Source organism: Chaetodon auriga, chromosome 16 (assembly GCF_051107435.1).
Source record: "Chaetodon auriga isolate fChaAug3 chromosome 16, fChaAug3.hap1, whole genome shotgun sequence".
Classification (NCBI taxonomy): domain Eukaryota; kingdom Metazoa; phylum Chordata; class Actinopteri; order Chaetodontiformes; family Chaetodontidae; genus Chaetodon; species Chaetodon auriga.
The window spans coordinates 2,872,452-2,893,629 of record NC_135089.1 but is presented as its reverse complement, the minus strand read 5'-3'; the positions used below and the strand labels follow the sequence as shown (position 1 = coordinate 2,893,629).

General features: G+C 43.4%; 1 protein-coding gene across 1 annotated transcript; it reads right to left on the bottom strand.

Moving 5' to 3' along the window:
- Positions 1-636: 636 nt before the first annotated feature.
- LOC143334671 (somatostatin receptor 3) lies at positions 637-19,966 on the bottom strand. Its single transcript, XM_076753565.1, has 2 exons — positions 19,696-19,966; positions 637-6,109 (listed from the first exon to the last, which is right to left on the bottom strand). The coding sequence occupies exon 2, from the start codon at positions 6,050-6,052 to the stop codon at positions 4,595-4,597; it is 1,458 nt and encodes a 485-aa protein (XP_076609680.1). The 5' UTR covers positions 6,053-6,109; positions 19,696-19,966; the 3' UTR covers positions 637-4,594.
- Positions 19,967-21,178: the final 1,212 nt, after the last annotated feature.

Here is a 21,178-nt window from a genome sequence, read left to right as displayed (position 1 = left end):
TAGCTCTGTGCCTGAGAACAGCCTCGCAGAGCTGCTAGCATTTGTAGCCGTTAGCGCCTGTCTTCATTTTTTTATGATTTAAACAAAAAAAACTGTCCATGCGTCATCAGTGGAGTCTGTCGCTTCAGGCTATTTTGGTATTTTATTATTTTTTTTATTCCATTTGCATCGATTGTGTGTGTGTGCGCTGTCACTTATTAACACACACACTGTTGTTTGTTTTGAGGCTTTGCTCGTATCACCTTCTCATGAGATCCGTCACTGTATTTGTTAATGAGCTCAGTGTGCAGTCGCTATCACATGTTCACCTCCAGCTCTGAAGCTGTCTCCTCTTTTTCAAGGATTTCTTTCCTCCTTTGAATAATTTACGGAACACAAAACACCTGCAACCATCCAGTAATTTATATACATACAATTATCCAGTGACAGAGGGAACATTAGAGGAAAGTCTGAAAAATAAACATGTTTTAAAGCAGAGCAGCTTGTATTTTCACATTTTTATGGTAAATATGAAGCTGCAGATCATTAGCTTAGCTTAGCACAAAGACAGGAAACGGGGGGAAACAGCGAGCCTGACTCTGTCCACAGGTGAAAAACTGAAGTGATTAATTAGACAAAAGACGACAGCTTCACAAAAACACGTTTTATTTTTTAACACTATGAATCTAAATGAGATATTCAAAGACAGATTTGTCATTTTGGCACAAAATCAGCATTATTTGAACAAAAACACACAAATATAATACAGAAATCTACAGCAACCTGCAGAATTATGACGGTTTGAATTCGTCCCAACAGTCTGTTCGACGTGTTTTACAGCGTAATCTCCTTTAATGAGGGTTTATGTCCCTTTGGGAAACTGTTCCTGCACTTAAATCAACACAAACACTTGAGCTGAAGTGGGAGTTGATTGGTGAAAACACAGTAATAAAGACTCCCACACAGTCTTGATCACACTGTGGAGGTAAACACGTGCGTCCATCAGGGCTGTGATTACAACATATGCTGGGGAGACGCATCAGATGTTGATGGGAGACTTGTTATTGTAACGCCGTATCAATAATAACCCTCCACGTCGGCCAGGACAGGCGTGAAGAGCTAACGCCAATGTTAAAATAAATATTTTTCTAAGAAGTGTCTGAGTGGAAACAAAGGTTCTGGTGAAAATGAGATTCGCGGGTCTGAATCAGCCAACCGTCACTGACGTTAGCCGCCATCGCTAAGTTACCTGGACAGTTAATTAGCCACATATTGACTCACAACCGTGTTCAGCAAGCGTTTACGTCTTTATTGATTGATATTTGTCAGAAAAGCCACATAAAGTCTGACTCATTCATTCATTCATTCGTTCGTCCATGAGCTCCTGCACGCCCGCAGACGTCCCCTCGGCTGCAGCCTCGGCTCAGTGAATGTGAGCGTGCAGCAGAGATGTTCGGTCCTGTTCTTCCTCTTTGCTGATGGCAGCGTTTGCTCAGGGTTGCTGTCGTTGCTTGTGCCAGCAGAAAGTGAATAACAGGCGATCAGAGTGAGCTCGAGTCTTGTCCATATTGTTCGTGGGTGAGAGCTCGTAGGCAGAGCTTCGCAGTGAGTCACAGAGAAACCTCCAGCACTGACTCTCACCTCCCCGTGCACAGAGGCACAGGTGGGTGATCGCTGAGGGGAGTCTGGGCTCGCACAGCCGGGCAGCTCACACCGACATTATTTATAGCCGAACTAGTAAACAGCTTACTCGCACACAGAGAGGTAAACACACACAGGCCTTCACGGCTCGACGCCCTGAACAAAGGTCCGCTCTCGTTGAGCTGCGGCCCCCAGGGGCCGGACAAATAAAGCATCAGCCGCGCAAATCCCTTTTTAATGTGCCTTTAATGATGGTTTCATGCCCCTCGGAGGATCTCTGCAGAAGGGTGAGGGTGGGCGTGTGGGCTGAAGACCAGCCGAGAGGAGCAGCAGCGCAGTAACAGCGAGCAGAAGCGGCGTTTCACTGCGTCTACAGACGGCTAAATATAACGTGGCGGCCTGTTGGCGCTCATGAATGAACGGTTTCTGATGAATGATGAGACTTTTTACCTCGTCTGCTGTGACTTACAGTCGTTTTCCACCAGCTGACTTATTTCAGCTCATCAGTGGTGGAAAGTACATTTACTCAAGTGCTGTACTTAAGGACAGGTACTTGGAGTATTTCTAGGTTATGGTACTTCTTACTTCTATGCATCAGAGGTAAATATTGTACTTTTTACTTCACTGCATTTATTTATTCCACCGTAGCTGCTTGTTACTGCTTATTTAGATTACTAATATATAATCAACAACTAAATTACAATGAATTAAACAGATTAAAATTAAATAAGTCTTTATTGACGCCTTTTAACTGAGTAAACTTCTGAATACCTCTTCCATCAAAGGACATCTTACTGTGTATTCATAGAGCAAAGTACTTGAGTAAACATACTTCATTCCTTTTCAACAGGAAAGACGTCAGTGTCTCACAAACGATCGTCACAGCGAGCAGATTTGCAGGAACAACACGAAAAGAACAAGACGCTCCTGACAGACGGAGAAGAAGAGCCAAAGGTCATCCGAGAAAAAGAAGGCGTCACCAAAGACACGAGGACGATCTAAAATCACTCTCGATGGGGAGTTTTTTCTGTCCTCCAGACGGGACATGATCCTGTAACACTGTCAAACTCACCGTGGACATTTAAAAAAAAAAAACTAAATGTACGCAGCAGAACCACAGACGGCGTCTTTTTTCTGTGTCTGTTACCCACAATACATCTGGACAGTCAGACAGACATTCAGTTTGCGTTTGTTTTTCCTGATAACTGACGCTCCTGAAATAGAACATTCATTATAAAACCTGCCTCCCGACGACAAAATGGTAAATCATTCATGTTTAATTGCTGACAGCGTCCTAGTTGTACAGGATGGAACAAAGAATTTATCTTAACGTACGACTATGAATAATAACCTGTTTTGAAATGATGTGTTTGTTTGTTTGTTGCTGACAATTAACAGAAATGATTAAAACGCTGTTGTTTCGTTCGAAGTGTTTTTTTCCATCCAGTTTGATCTGCAGCACGGCCGCTGTACTGTCTCCAGAGCGCACACACGACTTTATGCTTTCAAAAAAACACCATTTTTCCATTTTTTTCATACAGTAAGAGAAAAAGTAAATCCTTCACCACGGTCACAATTTCAGCTACAACATAGGATTGATTCATTTTGAAGAACAGCCAAGGTCAGGGCCTGAACATCAGCCTGCACAGGTACCAGCTAATATTCAAATAAAATATCCATTGAGAGCTAACATCTGAAGGCAACAACCCGTCTCTGACAAACAATGTTCATATACGACTAATTTTCAAGAGCAAATGAGCTTTAAAGAAACAAAACGCTGCCTGAATTACACTTTTTGTCAACATAATGATTAAAGATTTGGCCTCAAGCAGGAACCAGTCGAACACACCGACTCTTCAGTGGCTCATACAAAAGAGAATTTGTTGCATTCATACTTTGAACTTTCTCTGAGTTACTGATGGAAATCACAAGTCATGGACAGACTGTCCAAAAGACATTCATTAGAGTTTAAATAAGTGAACTACTTAAATAAATAAAATATATCCGATACAGTAACTAGGACAAGCTCACATAGACTAAGTGTGAATAGATGGTCAGTGACGGCTTCCTCTGGGACTTCACACAGACCAGGATCCTCCTCTGCAGCACCCACAGTGTAACATCACTTTATTTAAGGTTTAATATTCTCTAATCTAATATCTGCATGACCGTCACACCCCCCCATACCTCACATTAGTCGAGTACCACTTTGCTTTCACAAGGCGTTTTTAGCATCGAACCTCATATTAAATCGGTGCGTCGCTGCTCTGATGACACGTCTTCAGCAGCTGTATGGTAAGATTTTCTAATGGTTTTGGGCCATTTAATACCAATTTACTGACTCTCTTAAATGTGTTTGCTGATTTCTAAAAGCAGGACTTGAATTTAGGGATGCCACTTATGTTAATGATGAAATCTCATGAAAGCGCTCCGTTAGCAGGCAGCATTCATCAGGTTGAGACGAGCAATTTGTCCACTGAAGAGCATTTGGTGGATCTGCCGACCACATCCCATAATATTCCAAGATAATCCTGGCAGCAATTACATTTCCTTTAATACAAAGCCATGACGTCGTATATAAACATAATTAATAGGAGATGGATTCAGATCAATGTTCAGCTTAAGGTTGCAGTAAATGTTGACTAAAGCTTAAACACAGTCAAAGCAAATGATCATCACATGGAATAAAAAGGCTACAAATACAACAATCAACCAGATACATGAGATAGAATTAAATAAAGGCACAACTCTGTACATTCAGCCATGCATATGTACACAGTATAAACAAGAATACATCCCACATGTTGGTAAAACTGAAGCAACTCCTTCAAATGCTAAAGAAACTCTGAGTCCATTGATCAAAAATATCAAATCTAAGGGAGTTTTTCTGCAGTGTTTTTGCTCCGTTACAAACAGGCTGCACTTTTTTCTAATACTGAGTTCAATTCAAGTAACTTACGGTCCACATTTTCCACTATAGGTAACTTATCTCCAGTGAGGTGCTCTGTTCCACGTTTTCCTCTGGCAGAGTCTTAATGCTCCCGTTTTTGGTTCCATTGAGAAGCAATGGTACAGTCAGTGTGGACCCGTTGACTGGATCTTTCCCTTTCGTGTCCCCAGCTCTGTCCTTCCTGTCTGGGGACGACGGCTCTGTAGCTCCTGGGGTCGCTCCTCTTTCTGAGAACAGCTGCTGTGAGCACTGTGGCTGGAAGCTGCTGTTGCCATTTTGAGCGATTCTGTAGATCTCAGTCATTTCCGAGACGTCTTCCTCATCATCGTCGTCTTCGTCCCTGATTGCCCGCCTCAGGCTCTCCCTGGGCATGAGCGCCGTCCTCCCCTCCTCCTGCTGCTGTTGGCGCTCCATGGGCTCGTGGTTCTCCACCTTCCGCGTGGAGCGGCAGAGCGCTTTCCGGAAACCCCTCTTGAAGTTGTCCGACAAGAAGCCATAGACGATAGGGTTGGCGCAGCTGTTAGCATAGCCGAGCACTACGACAAAATAGTAAAGACCCTGGTACTCTGGGGGCAGGGACACCAACAGGTTGATGATATTGAGAGCGTAGAAAGGCAGCCAGCAGAAGACAAACACGGCAACAACGATCACAACCATGCGTGTCACTTTCCTCTCCGACTTCCTTCGCTTGCTTGAGGTGGCGTGGACTTTTTTACCCGAGCTGCGGATCTTGAAGACAATGAGCAGGTAGCAGAGGCAGATGATTAGAAGAGGGCAGAAGAATCCAACTGTGGAGGTGTAAATAATGAAAGCCGCCCGCCAGATGTTAGCCGGCTGAGGCCAGGCAATGTTACAGGTGCCTCCTGCCTTCTGGATGTTGGCAAAGATGACCACAGGCAGAACAACGAGAAACGACAGAGCCCAGACGGTGCCATTCACCATTTTAGCCACCTGAGGACGCCGCCACTTTGAAGATCGAATGGGGTGGACTACAGCGAGGTAGCGGTCGATGCTCATCACGGTCAGGCAGAAGATGCTGGTGAACTGATTGATGGAGTCAACAGTCATGACCAGGCGACACATGAAGGAGCCAAACGGCCACGACTGGAGGGTGTTCTGAACCGCCAGGAAAGGCAGGCCAAGCATGAAGAGCTCATCAGCGATGGCGAGGTTGAGGATGTAGATGTTGGTCACTGACTCTATCTTCGAGTAGTGCAGCACAATGTGGATCACTAAAGTGTTTCCACCCAGGCCGATGATACAAACGATTATGTATATGAGTGGGATGAGGACCCCTGCCACGCTGGGGCCAGAGGACACATCTGGGACGGTGGTGTTGGTGGAGTTGAACAGTGTCTCGTTCAGATCGCTGTCGTTGAACATGAGCAGAAACAGGGGGAGTCCTGGCGAGGGGCTGGCATAGCTGCCATTCTCCCACATTTCATCCATCATCTCCAGCCCGGGAAGCGAGGCGACACCCATGGAAGTGCTCTGTCAGTGGCTTTGTCCTTCTGTCGTCTCAGCTCACGCCCATCTGTTCTGTTGGAGGAGAAAAATCAACGAATTATAACCAAATAGTTGACTTTTCTATGTTTGTTTCATCTTGCACATTAAAAACTGAAGAAGTGACGTTAGATCCCCGATCAACTGGAGACCAGAGCTCTGCAGCCATGCATGACCATAACATTAGACAAGTCAGGTCTTACAGATATTCAGGGGTTCACACTGACAGTGAGCTCAGCTGGCACACACATGAGAAGAGTCTGTGCAAGAATCCATCAGCACCTCCATTTCCTGCAGAGACTCAGAGATTTTGGTCCTTCCAGGATTATTATGTTGATGTTTTCTGACTATGGAGTCCTTCAAACCTTAGACCTAATAGTCAAGTTTAAAGTCCAAATACTGGTCTCTGTTTGAGATGCCCCTCACTCCCCAAGACATTTTTGAGCAGTGCACTATTCTGCAGGCCGGCAGGATTTTATCTGACCCTTCACACGTGCTGAACTCTGAGTATGTGCTAATGAACTCTGACTCTGTGGAGTGAGATATGTTGTTGCTGGTAATTCATGCACTAAGACGTGTATGTTTAGTGAAGCATGCCTTGTCTCAGACTAGACTAGACTCAGTATATTGCAACACTTTCACAGTCATCAAAAGGCAAGAATTAACATTTATTTTCCCATTTTTTCCAATGCATCCCCCTTTCCCATACATCTCAGATGTATGGCAGTGATGGTGAAGTAATTACCCATTATGTTTGCAACAGTGCTCATGAGGGTAATGATGCTGCAAACATCTGCACTTATTCAGTGATTTGTGAGTTGAGTAATAAGCATTGAAGTTGTGGTAATATGTGATGTCTGTATGTATGTATTTTATAGTTTCTGATATTTATATGTAAGTGCAGCATTTTGAGGTATTTTAAAGCTAAGAATGTAGCATATCCGTTTGGCTCACTGCACACTGAAAGTCTGTTGTAAGTGCTGAGCCAAAGCAATCATAAAATACTGTAATGTCGAAGCCTGGAGACCATCAACATGTTTGCAATGAAAAACAGAGGAAGCAGATAAAGATAACACTCACAGGATGAGTGGCAGAGACAAAAAGAGAAGCACAGGATACAGATAAAATGATGAAAAGCAAATGGGATGGAGGTGGGTATGAGATGATGAGTCAGACAGGAAACAATTAAAGCTCGCTGATGATGGATGTTTGCAGATAGATTGACCATAGCAGCTATATTTGGTCCTATTGATACAGCAGGCAAATTAAACAGAGTGTGTTCCCACACACGGGTGAACTGACATTTCATTAGCAACCCAGCAGCACTCTGGTTAACATGAACTGGGAACACACAGCGAGAGGAGCGTCGGCTGTAGGATACTTAGTGGAGGTGAGACTCGGTGTGGTTTCAGGAGTCTCACGCTTGGTAAACATCTTCCATACTGACCAACTCCTGAAGCAACAGCTGGTCGACTCGCCCACGCATTCACACGGTCACGTTCATTTAGGAATGAAAAACAAACTAATGTCGAAGCTTTATTCAGGTTAATATGAGCCATGTTGGCAGCGTGAAGGGATGGAAATGTTGCTCTGTCAGTCAGTCTTAGATGGGTTGTTATGGATTTTGAGCAGAAATCAATTTTCCCCACAGGGTTTAATGATAACAGGACACGTTAAACTAAACTATTTTTTTAGTCATGCTGGCAGCATAGCTCTCAGGATGGCAGTCAGTCTTTCAGTCCACCACTTTGGTGTTTAGTGCTAATTAAAAAATACTAGCATGCTAGCACACTAAGCTAAGACAAGGAACATGGCAAACTTTACAGGCTACCTTCTAAACATCCGCATGTTAGCATTGCCATTGTGAGCATGTTAGCATGCTGACGTTAGCATCTAGCTCAATGTAGACTCTATTGACAACTAAACTAATTAAATTAACAAGTAAAACACTGAGACGCTGAGCATTCTTCCTATGTGGTTAAGGGGAACTAAGTTTAGCTCGGTAAAAAACAAAAAAGTCCGCCATTAGCACCTCCAAATCAGAAAAAATAATATATCATTAAAATTAAGTTTCCTGACTATTTCTTGGCGGCTAACCGAGCTGTTTCTCCGTTTCCACTATTCATGCTAAGCTAAGTTAACCTTGCTGCTGGCAGTAGCTTCAAATTTAGCATCCAAACATGAGTCTGTTTCCTCATCTTCTCATCAAAGAAAGAGGACAGGTGTTTCTCCCAAAATGTCGAATTATGTTTACGTCTTTTCAGGTTGAATAACTTCCAAGGCGCCACATTAGAACAGATGTGAAATAATATACATGAAACATATAGTAACACAATATTTGAAGTGTTTAGTGAAGTACAGTAATGGCATATCATGAGCCGTATACTGTAAACGGTTTTTCTACACAATAATAAATGTCATATCACAATAAAAGCATAATGAACACCATTATTTCCATCTCCTTCTTTTCTTTCAAAATGTCTGATGTTTGCTTTCAGAAAATCAGCAGTGAGAAAAACACAGAAGGGCCCTGAGTTCACTGACACATCCAAACCATCTGAAAGGTTATTATCACCTCAATGGCAACAGCTGCAAAGTCTATAAAAAAGGCTTTCGATCTCTTTGCCTTCGTGGAGTTCAATTTAAAAGATACGTGAAGAAAAAGCCAACCAGAAACAGCAAAACAGGAAAAATGAACACATGTACCGGATGTCTTTTTATGAGACGGGAGCAGTTTGGTTGATTTCAGCACATTGTCACATTAATCATTTTTCAATATCTCCAGTTCCTTGTGATTACAGACGTTTCACATTCAATTTGGCAATTTGGATCACTATGGAAACCTGAGAAAGAGGAAACCTGGAGATCAGTGTCGTAAATCAGACAGAACCAAATAAACACATGGCAGGAAAGCAGGAACAGAGACGTCACTTCGCTTCTCGTTAGCAAATGTTTCAAAGAGGGAAAGAGTAAAAATACATTACTGTGCTGCGACGGTGATGAATGAGGGTCGAGCCTGAGTCTGGTGCTTCACGCAGCCACTCAAGGACTGCCTCATAATAACCAGGTTAAATCCATATATTGGCTTCCTAGTACACTGAGCTAATATTACACTTTAACTGAATACCAGTTATTAATCAAATATGACAACAAACTTTCACTTCTATCACAGCTACAATGTAACTGTCGTGAGTGTTATTTATGATGCTCCTTTGCATTTATCAGTTGTTAAAACACAATTTTCTCCTGCCATTAACAAGGTGTTGGACGTCATCCTGCCTTACGGGGCTTTCCAGATTTTTCTGTCCCTCTTGTCTCTTCTCCCATCACGATGTTTGCCACAGCAGCTCCGGCAGTGCGCATGCAGATATTATATGTTTTCAGGCTGCAGCCAGTTATCATCATCCATCTTTTTAATATTGCTAAATTGGTTTTGTTTTGCCAGCATATTCATAACGTTCTTCAAAGAGATCTCAGTTTTCGTCATTACTGAAGCCCGTCGGGGCTCAGGACGACTTTTTTGCCAAAGAAAAGTGACTTAGTGCTGAGAACAACAGAAGAACGGAGGAGGGGACGCTGTTTACACTTCATGCATCGGGATGGACTGGATAGCAATCAGATATCACAAAAGATAAATGCATCAAAGAAGCATTCGAGATGGATGGAGGTCAGATCGCTCAAACCATTTCAGGACGAGGTTACAGACTCATTTTAGTCAGATGTTGAAAAGGTGGAAATGCATCCGTCTCTCCAAGATGCACACGTAAACGTCAGTCCTTGCATGGTTTAATACTGTTAGTGGAAATAGCCTCTACGGGACCTGTCTGCTGTGACGACCGCAGCTACATTCATACAGAAATCACACTGAAATTTACCATCATTCTTCTTGTCCCATTAAAGTGCTCATTCAGAAAGAGCTGTTTCAGTATTAGCTTGACTCCAGATCAGTGAACGAAGCGCATGGGTGAGAGCAGCATGAATGAGAGGAAGACCGTAAAAGTTTGTGGTTCATGAATGCCATCGGTGTGTTAGCTTTGGATAGCTGCTGTCCGCACACTGATGTAGCATGTAGCCACAAAAACAAAGACAGGTTGCTATCAGATCTGTGATGTGGTTGACTGAAACACACAAAAGTGTTTAAAATCGCATCTGGATTTTATCGCAGCCTCATCTTAAATCTTTCAAACCTTGACTGTGGTGCAGCTGTAACACCAATTCACTTGTCCTGCAACTATGATGCCTCAGAGAAATCAATTTGTCTGCCTCCACGTCTACATCTCTCATCTCAAACACCCTGGGGTTCAATATCTGCAGTGTTTTCAACGCATTTCATTCCATCTCATTAATCTTCCCTCCAAACAGCTCGGGACCTTTAAGGCCTGTCAAACCTCCCTGAAAGGGAAAATCTATCCAGTTTGTAAATTGAGGTTCTGAACTGCTGCCGTTGTCACACGGGAGCGAGACATCCTGCCATGCAGATGTCTCCTCGTCTGTCTTTCCTGTCTTTAAACGACACGAGGGAGGCGCCGTGTGTCTGCACAGAACAGTCAGTGCAGGTCATGTGACCGACACAGCAAGGCGGCCATATAATCTGAATACAAACAGTCAGGGATCAGTATCTCTGTAACAGGTGGACTGTAAAATGCGAGGCTGCAGGTGTGTGAGGCGAAAGGCAGAAGAAGGAGGACACCCGGGTTAAAAGTACGGATGATCTGCCCCCTCTGGTGTCCGCTGCTTTTGATTGGCTGACGTCTGAGCTGTATCGAGGACTCATCTCTTGTGGTCATGCTGTTAGCGGTGACACATTTTTGCCACTTTGTTTATCCACTAATTCACTGTGAACAGACTCGGCTGAGTTTCTGTAAAGACTGACGAATTCGTCCAGCTGGAAGATTTCACTTATTTACACACAGCTGCACTTTCTGCAAACCAACAATCTGACAATCTGGATTTGTTTGGCTGCACTATAGAGTAAATCTGTGTCGTAAATCATAACATACAGCATGGCTTTGTCACAGTGGGTGTCACTGTTCATTCAAACAATCGTGAAGTAATCAAACAAACTATGAGCGGCTTTTTTTGTCGTTTTTTGCCGTCACGTGGTGAAACAGCTGAAGGTGAACGCTGCCTTATCTGAAACACAAGGGTGTGCAGCTCGTTTTTTGTTTCCTGGGAATTACAACCTCTGTAAAAGGGAAGTAGTTTTTTCTCAGTGCGCTCTAGTCTTGGTGGAATAATCATGCAAACACCATAATGTTTTACTGTTTAAACAAAACCGTCTACAGCGTCCAGTCAGGTGCTATTTGGAACGAGCTCGCTGTCTAGATCACAACTTTTTATGCCTTAATGACAGAATGGTTTGGTCACTGGCTTCAAAAATGACACAACTGAGCATTTTCTGATTCAACAACTCAATAAATAAAGATCAGTTAGAGGCAACTAAGACCTCTTGATAAAAGTTGGTGAAAAAACAAAAAAACGATGACTGCTGGCAGGAGAGACGTGAGCGTCAAAATCAGTCTCAAAATTCACATAAACATCAAATCACTTTTTAAAAACAGCTAATGTCGGCTGAATCAACTGCGTTTGTTTTCGCAGGTTATCAGGTCGGTAAACTTCTGACCCTGATGAATCAAGGGAAGGCAAATATCAGCCGACAGAGTCCATTCTCACTTATTTACACTTGTTTCCTATCTGTATCTGACACTCGAGTGTTTGTATTGTTCATGCACTTGGAAATTAATCTTATTTCCAAGTATAATGTGTTTTAGAAAACCCTTAAACTGCAGATCAAAGCACAGCCACTTACTTTCTAAACATTTCACAAGCCGTATATAAATACTTCATGAGTACTGTAATACCACTGAAGCAGCTTTAAGCTTTTATCAATGTCATCACTTAAGGAAATTTTCTTCTTAACTGGGTAAAATTTCCTCTACAGTAGACGGCCGTCGCTACACCAGTTTGAAGAAGCAGCAACAAAAAATCAACATCAGTTCACGTGTATGTTACATTTACCAAAGGGAACCTGAAGCAGTTACATCCATCCGTGCTCTCTTCAAAACCACCAGACTCCATTGACAAAAAGCAGCAATTTTACCATTTAAAAAATACTTTAATCTCTCTTTTATAGTCTGTCAGTGCTACTGTAAATGCCCCTTTGTCAGCACACAATTTAGGCGACAAAGGACCAAATAAATTGACATAATGTCAATCGATGCGGTTGCTGATAAGCTGAAGGCGAACGCTTCTGGGTGAGGAAGCGTTTGCATCTCACACAGCTTTGACTGCAGCTCGCCGCAGGAGCGGAAATGCCAACATCTTTGCTGTCGAGCTGCTGCACCGCTGAGCTGAGCATCCATCACAAAGGTCAGAGTCTCTGACAGCCGGAGCGTTTCAAAGGTTCAGAGCGTCGTCCTGACAGCCGTGATGCATTCAGGTACACATAGTTTACACCAAGGGGCATAGGTCTGTCTTTCACTACTTCTACTACAACTTGGAGCTAAATATTGTATTTTTCACTTCACTGCATTTGACAGCTTCACTTCTTACTTTAGGAATGAAGATTTAAGCTGAAGGAGCACGATGGAGGCTGCTGCTAGAGACCAAAAACAGAGAGGAAAGAGTGAACGATGAACTTAGATTCATCAGGTGGACACAAACACAACTGCAAATGAATGTTGCTCCGTAACGCTCCAATAAATAAGCAAGCTGATGATAAGTCAATGTTGTGTTCATGGCCAAAAAAAAAAGTCAGTTATTGTAGGTTTAATTGCTCAGAACGCTTCTAAAAGCAACAAAGACGAGCAAAGCTTCACCTTTATCAACTCTTGTCTTCTCTCCTCTGACCTTTGGTTCTCTCCTCTGACCTTTGGTGAATGCAGAGTGAGAGGAGAATAAAACACGGTGGAAAAGTGAGGACAGCCTGTGGACATCATTCTCTTGTTGTACACTGTTTGTCATAGTTTTATATTACCTGTGACACAGAAAGCGCCGTCTGTGACACGAGAGGCCAGAGATCAAAGTCACATTTAATCCATCGTGCAGATTTTCTCCCCAGTCGTGCTGGACGGAGCGTTCAGTGCTGACGGGACTGCGAGAACGCAGGTCAGGTCACAGTTAAGGACATCGGCGGAGCTGTTTGAACAGCGTGTTTGTTTAGGTTTCTTTTGTATTTTCTCACCTTGAAAGCTGAGAGTGAATGTGTAGCAGTTTGCCGAGTGGTTAACTAAACAGATGTGAGTCGTGGAGAACGGAAAATCATTACTCTGGTTTAAGACACAGAAAGACGGTGAACGTAGATAAACTCTGAAACAGCTATTTTCTACATATTAAATAAGACACGGCCTTTATGTTGGCCTTTAAGTTAACTGTATTGATTATTAATTATGTTATAGTATTTTTCCATGCGCTAATATTGGACCGTTCATGTTCTGTCAGCACGCCACCGTCACTGTGGTGGAACTGAACCCCTGACAGTGACTGATGGTGTTCGACAGTCGGCCGTCCGACAGATAAATGTAGAAGTTATGCAGTCGTGAAGCATCGGCCTCAAATTATGCTACGCCACCAGCTTTGGGAAAAATAATATTAACGTACGGCCTCTGTCAGAGTAGCCTGTGGCTCTTTTTGAGGGTCTTTCAAGCTGAGGTTGTTTACTTCCACTTTCAAGCAGAATTCATCCTAAAGAACATCAGCAGACTAGATTCTTTTCACTGCTGGTGCAGATGGACTCAGACATTTCCAGGATGCTCCATTAAAACTGATGGAGAGAAATATCCATCAATCACGCAGCAACTATGTTTGAAGTCTGAAGTGATGCAAATGATGCAGAGGTCATTTCATTTCATTCGTCAGTAACTACAAGGCCGTACTCCACAGCACTCAGTCTCACATAAAAGCATCCCGAGCACCTTTTCAATACAAAGTCACGTCAGGAATATTTTTGACCATCTTGATCATTAAAAATTGTATTTATTTATTTATTTTTTCAAGACGTCTGATGTTGCTTTCAGAAAATCAACAGTGAGAAAAACTAATGTGTCCTGAGTGGTATTGATCTTTTTGTCAGAGTCTCCAGAGGACAGGAAAAAAGCATATTTCCCAAAGCGCTGAACTGTTCTGTTGTCTGAATACGCCGCAGTGGCCACAGTCGGTCTGTTCGGCTGCACGTGTTCTGCTCGACAGAGTTTGTTCAAAGCTGCGCCACCGACACGTTTCACACCATGTGTCGTCTTTCACACATCAAACTGAACATAAGCTCAGCGGTATCACACTCTGTCTGCGGGTTTCTTTCAAGGTTTAACCAGAGTGGATTCATAGAAACAGCACATGACCCTCAACAACATGTTTGCTGGAGGACAAACAACATTTCAGTCACCTCACAAGACCAGAAAGAGACCTGCTCTCATCTGGACTGTGGTGCGTTCACAGTCAGGGGACAATATTCAGAGAGACTTCAATGACTGTAAGAGAGAAGGAGACAAAGCTGGATTTTTCAAGATGAGAGTGACGTGGAAATAACACCCATGGAGGGGGGACGACATGCAGGAAGTCATGGATTTAGCTTTCATTACTGTAGATTTTCCCTCAACACTGAATGCGATGCATTGCTGGTACTTTTAAAAGCTACAAAAAAGCTTTACATTATGCTTTAAGCCTGAGATAAACTTGAAGAAAATTAAATTTTAGTCTAAATGTTGGTCTTAATTGATATGTTGATTCTCAGTTGTGAGGATTTTCAACTCGTCTCTGTTTAATATCATTGTAAACTTAACAGTATGAGGTTTTCAGAACAATAAAAAACGTCACTTTGGAGTATTTTTCACTATCTTCAGGCAATTTACAGACCAAACAATTAATACATTTTAAAAAATTGTCAGATTAATTGATGACGAAAACAAACTTTTCCGTATTTCGCAGCTTTGATGGCGTTGGTTTGGTTTGGTCGGTGTTTCCGCTCTACAGTCGATTCCTTGCAAACCGCCCACAGTTGTTGCCGTCACAACATGCGTTTCTACGTGCGTCTGCATGTGCGACCACTTATTTTATATCCGTGTGGGAAGAGCTCGTCTAAACATGTCGTACACACACTTTGAGACGGAGTGTGTTTGTGTGTGGGCACGCTGCTGAGGATCACAAGCGCCCCTGAATCCATTTCCACCATTACTCAGAACGAACCCGCAGTCCTTGAATAAGTCAGAGACTTGAGGCTCAGCATGCTGACGAGTGAATATTTAAAGAGGATGCTGTTAAGGTTTTTTTCTCAGCGGGAAGTCCGTTGGCCTGAGGCTCCTGTGCTGCTGCTGCCGCCCCAAAACCCGTCTCCTCTCCAATATGTGTGCATGACTTAGTTCTATAGGTTAAGGAAGCTAGTTGAGGCTAATTTATTTTATGCTTGGATGATATAAACTGATTATTTTATCAGATGCAGATCTGTGGCCGAAAAAAAGTCACAAAAGATGTAGTTTGATGACATCATGAAGCAGTGTGGAATCATGGGAGTTGTTGTCTTCATTGTTAAACAACCACGAGTTAGTAACGCTAACGGGTTTAGGGTCAGGGTTAGCACACTAGTTCACCAACCCCACTCTCTGTAGTATCATCTGGTGTTTCCTTGTGCTACTTATGGCATCTAGAGGTTGAGGGGGTAAAGGGGGCTGACAGGTGATCAAATGAAACGCACCGTTACCTTGAAAATCTAGTTGTTTTAGACATTTTAATGTGGAAATGTTCCGTATCATTAAGCACTGAAGTATGGTTAGTTTGTGGTGTGCAATTAGTGGCTCAGTCGCGAAGAATAATTGTGCATATGTAAATATTTGGGAGAGTCTACGCACAATAATCTTGGCTATTCTCTGTATATCCAGCTTCATAACACATGTGTCTTCTAATGAATACGGGGCTAACAAGAATCTAAATCTATAAACACCAAACAACACAGAGCTTCATCACGTTTTCTGACAGTTCACAGATTCGCTGCCATTTCACCCGACATGAGTACCAGGATCAGTGCAGCCACAACGTGAAATGATTTACAGCAAAGCTACTGCGCAAGATATGATGACCAGGCCCAGGTCGGACTCTGATTTAAGGCCTGATTTCAAAGAATTTTGGGTTGAAGCAGATTTAAAGTTTTCTGGGACTTTGTTCCATGTGCTGCATAAAAACTGAGTGCTGCTTCTCCGTGTTTAGTCTGGACTCTGGGGACAGCGAGCAGACCTGAACCCTGATCAGACAGATATAAAGGGATGACATAAACATGAAGCGCTCAGGGCTTTGTTAACCAACAGTAAAAAAACAATTATTTGACAAAAAGGAGGTCAGTGTTAAGATCTGAGAACTGGACCCTTGTGGTCTGTCCTCGTCTCTGTGAGGACTGAATCAGCTGAGACAAGCTTTCAACGTCCTGCTGAGACATACGTCCTTTTTTTCTGGCTGATTTTGTACTCGTGTGTGATGTTTAAGTGAAGATCCATTCACTCTGAGCTTGTAAAGGAGTGAAGAAGGCTTCTCCTCTGGGCTCAGTGACTCTGAGGGGCTTAATAAACCCAGTGAACGCACACACACACAGCCTGGCGTCCAATTCTGACTTTAGTTTTAAGCTTTGCTGACCCTTTTCTGTCTTGTGCAGGTCCTCTGTATGAGACACCAATCTCAAGGGCTGAAGAAAGGAAAAACATCCTGAGCACCTATCAATGTTTTCTCTCTCCAGTTTCGAGAGGAGACAGATAACAAAAGCCTCTTTCAGACGTGTACCTTTTTACAGAAATGTGACGGCAACCGAACACGTCAATCTCATATCTGAATAAACGCCTGAGCTACTTTTAGTCACTATGGCAATCTGACGAGGTCAGACCGAGATCAGTCGGCGCAGAGCAGCGCAGGCGTGAGCTGAGTGTCGTCAGATTAGCATAAAGGTGAAACGTGAACAGAGAGATTTAACGCACGTCTGCTTCACCTGATCACACTGCTGCTGTCTCCTTTATGTTTTCAGCTTTCATTCAAGTGTGAATGAATGAAGACCCAGAAAAAGGCTTTACATACAGCATGTGAGCAGGTAGGAACTGAGCAAGACTCTCAACTTAACGTCTCATTATTCTCTGCTTGTGTCAGATGTCACATGATATTAAACAGCAAAATCTGCTGGTTTTAGAATTTATATTTCTCTACTAACAAAGAGGAACAACATGTTAAACCGCTTTCTTAACAGAGTTAGATAAGAAGACGGACACCACTGTCATGGCTCTACCATAAATATAAAGCTACAGCCAGCAGCCGGTTAGCATAGCTTAGCATAAAGAGTGGAAACAAGGGGAAACAGCTAGCCTGCTCTCTCTGAAGGTAACAAAATCCACCAGCCAGCAGCTCTAAAGCTCATGCTCATTAAGATCATGTTTGCTGAATCTGAACAAAAACCAAGATGAGAGAGAAATGAGAAAACACTCGTCTTCACATCGTTGAGCTTTCCAACTCACTGCCGCTGCTTCATCGCTCACCAGGCGGGCAGCGGTAGCTCAGGAGGTAGAGCGGTTATCTGCCAATCAGGAGCTCGGTGGTTCGATCCCTGGCCTCAGCAGTCCACATGCTGAAGTAACCTTGGGCAAGTTACTGAACCCCCAAAAACAGCCCCCGGTGCTGCGCCATCAGTGTGTGAATTCATGTGTACGTCGCTTTGGATAAATGCGTCTGTCTAATGACTAATTGTAATTGTACGGCGCCACACAGCTCCTGAATGTCCCGTTCTGACTGAATGAACACCTCCACCTGTTTAAGTGTGTCTGCGTACACTGAAGTTTTTCCTGAACGCTGAGATTTAACGGCCTTTCTGCCTTGTTCACCTCTTAAAAGTATGCTGTGGGTGGTTCTGCTGATTAACTTCCCACCTGTGGTGACTCTGTGTGTGTGTGTGTGTGTGTGTGTGTGTGTGTGTGTGTGTGTGTGTGTGTGTGTGTGTGCGTGTGTGTGATTCACTTTGTAGACAGACAGATCACAGAATAATTTTGCTATTAGTGTGTGAATTCATTATAATCTCAATTTCCAGGATCACACACTGAATAATACCTGATATCTGAATCTTTCATGTCATTTTTTTCTGTTCTGGGTGTGACCTGTTTCAGCCCACAAGCTGGAAAAATCATGATGCATCTAGACAATGGTTCAGTCATGGCGTGTAAATGAATGATTAATCTGCACACAGCGTTCTAAATAAAAACACTCAGAGACGAAGCCAGGCGGTGTAATAATACTGCTTTTGTCCAAATTCTCCACCTCTCGTGGGAAAGTGGCTAAAGAGACATATTTAGGTGTATTCTCCAAAGATGAGGCTGGAACGTTTTAACATCTGTGCATTTTTGTTGAGGCTGAACACAAACCTCTCTGCAGCTGTGGGCACGTTTTCAATACTTTTTTTTTTTTTTTTTAAATCAGTTTTTGTCATCTGAGAGGGTCAAAACCCTCGCTGTGCATCATGGCAGCAAAAGAAGAAGACCAGGGAGGTGGGAAGGAACAGAATACACGTTATGATACTGAGCTGTCCCCCTGTTTAACATTTGGATGCAGTATATTTACATTTGCACCTATTTCTTCATAGGAGGTGTATCCTTATATCTGTGTACAAGCACTTTACAGTGTGATATAGAACATTCGTTAAATGTATTTATATCATAGGTGCTAAATAGGGAGTCATTAAGTGAAGTGTTACCATAATATATGCATGCCTACACTCAGTCAGTGTCTCTCTCTCTCTCCCTCTCTCTCTCTCACACACACACACACACACACACACACACACACACACACACACGCACGCACACAGATCAGGTTACTGTGCCAATTTTTTAATTGTGTTTGACAGTGAGGTGAGATTTCCTCATGTGAAAATATCCATTAGTCTTAATGGCGCACTGTATTAGACTTTGCCAGTTAAGGTTCTTATTAAAGGAAACTAAACTGGACATTAGCTCTTCAAACCACGTTAATCAAGTCTTTATAGAAAGATCAGGACAGTGGAAACCGCATCATGAAGAACTACCTGAGGTTCTCCTCTGCTCAGCAGGGTTCGTTAAGAGGCTGCTTTTCAATTAAAGAGACGCAAAAACGATCAAAAAGACGCAAAAAGTGGCTGCGTGGTTTGTGACGTTTGGTGTCTCAGTCTGGGGGTCTTGCTCCTGCGGGAGGGGTGGGGGACCCTCATGATCTGGAGTTAAAGTAGCAGCTATGATTGGATATTAGAATATTTAAAGTTGTTTGTTGGCATTCATTCATGATCCTGAATAAATAACCCAGTTATTCGATAACGTTCAGTTTACTGTTTGTCCAGATTCGGGGCTTTAACACATTTTTAGTCATTTTACTAACGTGCCTCCTTCTCTTAACGTGTTCTCCTGTGTGCCCCCCACTCAAACACGTCCACCCCCGCCCCTGACTGATGGAGGCATGGAGGGATCCTGTGTTTCCATTCCTGGTTTGGATGTTAAAAACACCGCAGCCGAGATGCCACAGACGGATCCACAGCGGCCACTCACAGCTGCTTCTTTGTCTGCAAACGTCCAGCGGCTTGAGCGTGAATAATCCCGCAGCTCGAGCTGAAACCACAAACTACACACACTCTTTGAACTCACCTTTGAGCTGAGACTTTGCACAGCGTGGCGTGTCCGCTGTGGCTCAGGATTCAATGACGGATGAGCGCGATCAGAGCAGGTGCGCTGCGTTTATTCCCCGTCAGGACTGTGTCGCTGTCATCCTCAGCCGGTTCTCCGGTTCTCCGGTGTTTCTCTCCGTGAGTTTTCCCTTCGTCTGTTCCCGGTGCGACTGATGCGCTCAAAGTCACCGGCGCAACCCTGGAACTGCGCTCAGGTCGCACCGACTCCGGCTTGTAACTAGGTAACAGCTGAGCCTGCTGCACGCAGTCAAGTAGGAGGTGTTAAAATCCTACAGTGTGTGTGTGTGTGTGTGTGTGTGTGTGTGTGTGTGTGTGTGGAGCTCATTCCCAGCACAGTCTCTATGTGTGTGTGTTCTCCTGCAACAAGCCTGAAGAACCACTAAAAGCTGCAGAGGTTCCACTGAGAGCGTTTACTGCAGGCTGCCGTTAAGAAAGTAAAAAATGTTTCATAAAGCAAAACTTAAAGGAACATCGTGTGTTTTCTGCCACTAGGGGGCTCTCAATCAAAACAATAACAGAAAACATAGTTAGCTGAGGCAGCGTGGGATCATGGGAGTTGTGGTCGTCACTGTCAAAGAGCCGCCATGAAAATCACTGTGACGTCACTCACGAACGAGGTCGTGAATTAAAGTTTTACATTAGCTTGATCATCATCGTCGTTATCCGTCACAGCGGTTCATCTTAACCCCAGCAGCTCATCAGTTTCATGCTTTTCATTGAGTTTAAGATGGCAGCATGAGGCTTTCTTTGGAGACCAAGGCCAGCTGCCCACTGAGGCCTGGAGTGACCCAGTTTTCGGGCCCGTTCCAGCTCGCAGGCGGCTGGACGTTTTCTCCAGCCAGTGTTTCAAAAGGCAGATTTCTCAGCTCGGCTCTTCGTTCCAAATCACAAAAGAGAATGAGAAATCAGCGGAGAGTCGACAAACAGAGCCATAATGATGCCACACAGGAGAAAAGAGACAGAGACGCAAATTTAAATGGTTTAAAATGAAAATCTTCAGAAATATCTCACCAGCCTCATCGTTAATTTTCCCAAGGCTGCATCACAGCTTGATTAAGTTACGGCTAATGCTAACCAAACATTTCCTGAAGCTGCTGCTGCTTCACATTAAAAGCATTCAACTTGTGACACACAGGATAGTTTTTACTGTGAATTCTATTGTCCCTTCTCGAAGAGACTCTTTCTGCTCTTTAGCCGACCCTCAACAATAACAAAGACAACACTCAGGAACTTAAACTCACACAGTGCCAATAAAACAAGAAAAGGCTAAAATAAAGTTCAAAAAACGACTGAAAACTCATCTGAAATATGAAAACCTAATGGTTTTAATGAGCTAATGGTATAAAGTTGCTCGTTTTGAGCTCCTCCATCTTTCGGCTCCTCAGGTTGGGAAACTCTCAGAAACCTAAAATCGCTAAAAGGCAGTGAAAATGATTGATGGC

Bases quoted from the DNA above. Each gene is read 5' to 3' on its own strand.
- LOC143334671 (XM_076753565.1), bottom strand. From the start codon at position 6,052: ATGGGTGTCGCCTCGCTTCCCGGGCTGGAGATGATGGATGAAATGTGG.